The sequence below is a fragment of the Lepisosteus platostomus genome, chromosome 9 (genome assembly GCF_059453375.1).
Source record: "Lepisosteus platostomus isolate fLepPlt1 chromosome 9, fLepPlt1.hap1, whole genome shotgun sequence".
In the NCBI taxonomy this organism is placed as follows: Eukaryota; Metazoa; Chordata; class Actinopteri; order Semionotiformes; family Lepisosteidae; genus Lepisosteus; species Lepisosteus platostomus.
In genome coordinates, this window is record NC_142619.1 from 31832145 (window position 1) to 31839933 (window position 7789).

The 7789-nt window shown below is 38.2% G+C and overlaps 1 protein-coding gene across 2 annotated transcripts in view; it reads left to right on the forward strand.

The window, feature by feature from the left end:
- The window catches only part of lrp6 (low density lipoprotein receptor-related protein 6), a 72512-nt gene extending 66772 nt beyond the window's left edge, over positions 1 to 5740 (forward strand). For both annotated transcript variants that reach the window (XM_088644725.1, XM_088644726.1), the window contains exon 23: positions 128 to 5740. In XM_088644725.1, coding sequence (XP_088500851.1) covers positions 128 to 416 — 289 coding nt within the window. In that variant the 3' untranslated portion in view covers positions 417 to 5740. The remainder of the gene's footprint in view (positions 1 to 127) is intronic.
- The last annotated feature ends 2049 nt before the right edge of the window (positions 5741 to 7789 follow it).

A 7789-nucleotide genomic window follows, 5' to 3' on the forward strand; every position in this document is an offset into this window, starting at 1 on the left:
TTTGTAAATAAAACTTTTTTCTATTTTGAACGTGCCGGCCTGATGAATGAGAATCTAGGCGGCAGCGACGAATGGGGAAGTGTTGCTTTGGAAGTATGAACATGACGCTTGTTTTTTTTCGTCACAGCTACAGGCCGTACAGTTACCGCCACTTTGCCCCACCCACCACACCGTGCAGCACCGATGTGTGCGACAGCGACTACACGCCCAGCCGGCGGATTATAACGGCGGCCAAGGGCTACACCAGCGACCTCAACTACGACTCAGAGCCCTTCCCGCCCCCACCCACCCCACGCAGCCAGTACCTGTCGGCGGAGGAGAACTACGAGAGCTGCCCCCCCTCCCCCTACACAGAGCGCAGCTACTCCCACCACCTCTACCCCCCACCGCCCTCCCCCTGCACGGACTCCTCCTGAGCCCCCTCCCGCCCCCCTGCCCCTCCCCGATCCCCTCTTCATACTGTAAATATTCAGAAGAGAGAGACTATTATGAACGAGGAGGAGGGGATGGGGATTTTGTACAGTATAAAAAATATTAAGACAGAGGGGGTTGGGCTGACATGCTGGAGACACTTGTACAGTAAAGAAAAAAATATTTATATTTTCTAATACAGCATCTTCTGGTTGTGCCATAGAAGTTTGTATATTAAAATGAATTTGTACATTTTTTAAAAAAAAATATGAAATCGTCACAAACAGAATACATTGCCTTAATCCAGGGGATATAAATACTACCTTCTTAAGAGGCAGGATGGCAAAAAAAAAATGCATTGAAATGCAAAGGTTCATATGGAATTATCTGATGCCAAAAAGGAAACGTTTGCTGTACCTGGGAGTGACTGAGCTGGAGGATGGAGAAAACAAGCTCAGGATGCAAGGGTAAAATGCGTAAGAGCTTTTGTAAAGCAGCTTTGCGTGGGTTTGATGCAGTGGCCACCTGATCAGGAATGAATGTTGCAATCATGTCTTCATGTAAGTCTGGAGAAAGCTCGTTTTTGATCTGCATGCTTCCTTGGCAGTTTTGAGCTAAAAAAATAATGCATCACATTCTTAAAGGAGAAACCGTTCAATGGAATTTTCTCTCAAGAAAACCTCTTGCCCTGTTGAGTAATCTGCCTGTTCTTGTTTTATGTCAGGATTGTTTGAATTAGAATGCAAAACTGGCACATTATTTTTCCATTTCCACTTCTGATGCGTTTTGGAACGCCTTTAATTCTCTAAGTAATTAAAGCAATAACAGATGGAATAATTTTGATAATCAATTCTTGCAGCATTGTTTTATGAATGTTCTCCGTGCCCCATTTGTGTCAAGAGTTTTCTGCTCCAATGGACATACCCTGGGTGAATACTCTTCCTTCCCAGGTTTTTTGAAAGAAGTAGTTTATAACTTTCCTTCAGATTCATGTCTACTGTGCAATGTGAGCTCAGCTGAGAAAGTGGAAGCCTGACCCTTGTGCTTGCTGTTGTGCAGTGTTGATAGGACAGTCCTGTAGTGCAGATATAGAACATTGCCTCATGAGACAGGCAGTCAGAACATGTGTGGCCACTTGGTCCTCAAAGGATCCAAGATGGACAGGCTACATTCAGAAGCAATTAACCAAAATCTCACATTTTTATCTTGATTTTATAGAAATGTGCCAGACTGCTACTGTGGACACAGCTGTCTCAAAGGACAGAAACCCAAAGCATAATGTGTTATGTGGATATTGTGCATCTGTCTACCACATGCAGTTCATAACTCTTTTCCCAACTAGTAGGGACAAAACTTTTTCACTTAACCAAGGACAAGCAATCGTGCCTGACCAGTTTTAAACTGTTTTTAATTAAATTTTAAATCCAGTGCCCGGAAATGTTTTCAATATTTTTGTACCACATATTGTGTAGATATCGTATTTATAAGCTATAAAGAAGAATCTTGTATGGTTAGTTTATTGTAAATCTGTCCATTATATCCTTGCAGTACTTTCCTACATTCTTACAGTATATGCCTCATTTTATTTTTCTATTAAGTGTTAGTCTGAAAGTTTGGAGACAATCTAAGACAGACAATTTAAAAAAGATCCAGGTATCGTTGTTTATCCTGAGAAATTACTGCTGTTGATACTTTAAAGAAAAAACTATTTTTATATTTCACTAGATGGTGTGTTCAGTTATTTCAGATACTACAGTGCCAAAAAAGTTATTCGTACGAGTTTAGTGTAGCAGAGGTGACATACCTTAACAATCGGTACTAATCATTTTGAATGTTAAAATCGTAGACTTTATACAGGTTTGCACTGCACATGGTGCAAGATTGTTGGCTGTCATGAGTGTACTAGTACAAATTGTTGCATTCCCTGATGGGTGTTTAAATTGTTCCTAATTTGTATATTCGTATAATACACTTGTATTCCATCAAACTGTTTTTTTCCAGTTCTCCTTTGCTCTCTGTAAGCTGGCAGCCATCGTTAAAAGAAGGGCTTCTGAATGGAGCTTCTCTCCTCAAAGCCTCTCTTTTTTCCTGTGTGCACCCACTGTTTTTTCAAGTGTGAATGCAAGATTGTATCTAGTCCCGTGTTTAGCTGAACTGTTAGGACTGTCCATAAAGAAAACAAAAACAACCTAAGGGCTTTTCTGTTTTCTGTTGCTTGTGAGGTTCTGGTGTACAAAGCTGCACTTGGTGGAAAACAATTGTATTTATCCTGTTGCTCTTTCTACAAATCCATTTTGTCTTAAGTTCTCCTTTGTGCTCCACCACGTCGTGCCCTTCTAAATAAACTTTCTTTTGTGACATCCAACAGAATTTCTTTCATCTTCAAGTTTTGAAGTTTGACTCTCAAAAACTGGAAAAATTAGCTGACAACTGTACCTCATCTCATTTGTTATGCAGGTCTAGAGTGGTTCATGGACAAGATTACCTAATGCAGCTGCATAATGCAGTGAATACATTGAATTATTCATTTTTTTAATTTAACAGCTTTGTTTTAACTTATGGCCAGCATGGTTTGTACTAGGTTTGACATGTGAATTGGATAGTTGACAACTAATCTTTCCTCCTGTTCTGGTGTATTTTGTTGTTGTGGTCAACATATCAAAGCCTAGTTTTGTCCTATTTAAAGTACATTAAAAAATTGTATGATCTGTTCAAAAGCCATTTGTAACCATTGTTAAATTAGTTTGTTTTTTGGAAAGATGGTTGTTACACAACTGTTTTCTATTCATTTCAGGCCTCTAAATAGTACTGTTATATTTTACAAACTGACAGCCTGCTGTTGGCCTTTTTTAGCAGACTAGGAATCTATACCAGCCCGATATTCAGGGCACCAAGCAAATTGAGAACTATTTGAACTTGAACTATTCTTTAAAAATGGCTTAGGTCAAAGTTATAAGCGATACTATCAGTTTGATTATTGCAGTTCCTTAGTGAACATTTAGACATCTCTGTCGGTCATCTACCAAGCAGCTGAAACTGGTAGCTTTTTTCACAGTTTCCAAATGGTCATTTTATTAAAAACCTTGCATTCTTATGTTCATAATGACTTTTTATTGTAGGGATTTATCAGAAGTTGCATTTTATGAGCCGGTATTTCAGAAAGGCCTTTGTAGTTTGTGCAGGTTTTCTGTTCAGAGTGGTTAGGAAGGGAAACAAAGAAGGGATAGGCTGTATTTTTTTAAGCTAATGGGATTTTAAGCAGCTAACATTAACTTCTCAATACTATCCCTGGTCATAAACGTGCAAGGTTTTTAAATTTCTCACTAGTATTCTTTTATTGTTGAGGTGCATTTACATATTTTTTAAAGTGAGTGAGAGAAAAATTAATGTTTTAGCTATACTGGCATGTTGATTAGTTTTATGACTTGAAAAGATTTGGTCATTTTAACTTTAGGCTTCACCATTAGAGGAAATAAATGCTTGTTATACATTTACTGTTACAACCCAGAGTAACATACTGAAGAGTTCAGATAGCTAGCCATAAGAGGCCCTCCCTTCCAAGATGGAATCAGACCTTTACTTGTGTGGAGATAAAATGTCCATTTGAGTTGGCAAAAAGGGATTCAGAAAATTAGTTCATATCAGCTCATTGTGTGCCACATTGTTCCACACATTTAGGAAGTGGTTTTTCATTGCCCCGTTGGGTATGTTGCCATTCGTTGTGGGGAAAACAGCAGCCTTTGTATTCCGTTTTAGAGAATATTTAGCATATTGGGTTGTACAACAGAAAAAGAAAGATTGAATATAGATGGTCTGTTTTTTAATAAAAGTGTAATGTTACATAATTCCACACGCTGGCCTTGCAACCATCTGATGATAGTTATCACATTTAAAAAACCAGACCACAAAAGAAAATTGTCAAGTTTTTTTAGTCTTAAAATTTACTAAATGAATTGGGGGAAAATTGTAATGTATGTTTAATGACTTGGTAAACTGATTTAGTTTTGGATTTGACTGAAGCAAAACAAGTTTAACAGGAAGCGAAGGAAATAAATTCTTGCACGTTTAAACCACATCAGCACCAAGGAGATGACTGTCTCCTTGGTAAAATAGAATTAAAACTGGACATGGCTTTTCAAAACCATTTTGTTCCATTTGTTTAGGTCCTGTTCCTCTAAAGACAGCACTCTGAAGGTTATGTAAGGATAAATATTAACGGGAATTGCTGCTCTTTTTGTTAACTTGTATAGCCACAGTCTTCATAAATGGTCTGCTATTTCCTTTGGGTTATTGTACTGAGGTTTAGTTTTCATAGGTGGTAAATACAGGATGTCCTCGCAAAACCCTTTTTAACCATGGAAACCGTTCTGGGATTCATCCCAGAAAAAGATATGAAAAGAGTAATTTCTTTTTTCTGATGTTTTTTCTGGTTCAGACATGATTTTTTTCATATACTGTACAAATAACTGCTATCAACTCAGTTTAGAAGGGAGAGGTTGCAGTATGCTTTCATGTCTTGTTTTACCTTTTAAATTCACCCACAAACCGCATCTGTTTAAAACTGGGACCTGCTCACTGCTGAAATGACCGTTCTCTGTTTAAACATTTTATTTTTCACTGCTGCTTCTTTCATCTAATTTCCAGGCAAAGCCGGCAAATTTGATTCCGACCTCAATGTCCAATCTAGTTCCCTTCATTTGCCCGGTCTTGAATCTTTCCCTTCGTTCCAGAACATCTTTTGAGCACTTCATTTTAAATTCTTGAAAATGATGGTAACATGGCAATATTTTTGGTAATTACTGTTACTTGAAACAATTCCCTCAGACTTAAAACCAGTGCATGATCTTTAAGTTTGGTTGCTTGCCATTTGTAGAAAGATTGTTCTGGAAATAGTCACAAATTATGAGACATTTTTTACTTCTCTCCTGCAAATAATAGAATATGACTGTCATTGTAATTTCTGGCCTCCAATTTTTGATGGAATTTAAGCAGGAAATGCTGTAGATCAAGTATTAAAAGCAATTTTGGTGTCATGTAATTGCAGAGCTACAATACGTTTGGGAAAAGTTGCTAAAAGCCGCAAGGTCTTGTTTGCATTTGTTTGATCCATTTTGATACCATGGTGCTTTGCAAGGATGTATATTCAAAATGACCAACATTTGGTTAGTTCTATCCATAATTTCCACTAACAACCCTTACTTTTGTAAATTAAATGCTTTACTTGTAAGCTGTGTATAAAACAAACGTGTACAGCCCTTTCAGTAACTATTATAAGCTGTTGTATCAAATGAAATGTTGATTTTTATAATAAAATTGAAATTTTACCTTGGTTTGTCTTTTGTAATGCTTCCTTAGCTGTGAACCACAGAAGACCTGCAGACTGATACATTGCTTACCTTCATTTCCAACTACCACCAAGTTCAGTGTTGGATGTACTGTAAATGTTGGGGCTTGATCCCTCATACAGTTCATTTTAAAATCTCTGCATATGTACAGATCTCTCAGATTATTATACAGGGGAATATTTCAACATGGCCATAAATGAACAAGTGCAGTTTTTTGGCTGTCTTGTCATAATATCCAAATTGTCGGTAAAATGTATTTCTAAGATTTTGTTTTTACATTTTTATGTGAGAAAAACTAAAGAAAGTTCAAATGATTTTCTACCTTCTCCCAAAGGCAGAATAACAGGTTTATTTTCTCACATTAAAAATTGTGGGCATATTAGTTTATAGTATGTGGTTGATGGTGTATTAGTATACGATTTCCTTACCTTCACGAAGTTGCATGCGTGGAATGTGATAAACATACTGGTTCCAGTTTTCTCCCATCTGGTGAGACTGGAGGTGCATAATCCCAACCTTGCAAATTTTACCAAAACAATTCAGACGTGATTAGTACAACGAAACCATATGCGCTCAAGTAGAATGAAATGTAGACGATCCATGTAAAACAAGGGGACAGATTCTAGACTAGTGGAGTTATCGGTTTCAGTCAGATGTTGGGCAGAGTTAATTCAAACGAGAGACCATTTGCCCGATCTAGCTTATTCAAATATGGGAAAGGAAAGTTAACACTGGACCACAATGGCCTACTTAAATATGCTACTTATCTTAACACAACCTAGCTACAAAAGGAGATCTTCAAATCTAGCAGCAACCTGCAGAAATTTTAAAGGACCGCAAAATATGGAATACACGGTAAACTAAGATGGTATTTTCCAACACTTCACGTATGATAGGTCTATACTTATTTTTGATTTTTTACTCGTATTATATTGTGATTATATGATTTTCTAACATCAAATTTTTGTCACGTAATATAAAGCAAGCAGTAATTTCTTTTGCAATTGAGAAGGGCTCACTGAAATCGGTTATTTTTGTGCAGGGTGCCATCTGGTGGATTTTATAATTGTCCACCGGGCGACATTAATAATAATAATAATTGCTTACACTTATATAGTGCTTTTCTGGACACTCCACTCAAAGCACTTTACAGGTAATGGGGACTCCCCTCCGCCACCACCAATGTGCAGCATCCACCTGGATGATGCAACGGCAGCCATAGTGCGCCAGAACGCTCACCACACATCAGCTATCAGTGGGGAGGAGAGCAGAGTAATGTAGCCAATTCATAGAAGGGGATTATTAGGAGGCCATGATTGATAAGGGCCAATTGGAAATTTGGCCAGGACACCAGGGTTACACCCCTACTCTTTTCGAGAAGCGCCCTGGGATTTTTAATGACCACAGAGAGTCAGGACCTCGGTTTTACGTCTCATCCGAAGGACAGCGCCTGTTTACAGTATAGTGTCCCCATCACTATACTGGGGCATTAGGACCCACATGGACCACAGGGTGAGCGCCCCCTGCTGGCCCCACTAACACCTCTTCCAGCAGCAACCTTAGTTTTTCCCAGGAGGTCTCCCATCCAGGTACTGACCAGGCTCACACCTGCTTAGCTTCAGTGGGTTGCTAGTTGTGAGTTGCAGGGTGATATGGCTGCTGGCTATTGGTTTCACATTGGTTTTCTGTGATCATCTTGTAAAATTGCATACTTTTATTACGCACCACAGAAATATGATTTAAATGTAGCAATCCTAAATTCTTTAAATGTATCGTTTCGAAATAAGTTGAATATAGATTTTGATGTTACTGGAAACTAAAAAAATATTTTGTGACTGGAAGTGTAATTGAAAGATATCGCGTTCGTTGTACCTTCGGCCATAGGTCCCAGTGAGATGTGCAATGTCTCTGCTAGAACGTTTAATTAGAGATTAGGTAGTATTCTTAGAAATGTCATACAAGAAGTTCTTCTGCAAAGTGCCTTAAATACTTTGCAGCTGTACTCTTTGGTCCGTTAACTTGAGTGTGTGTGT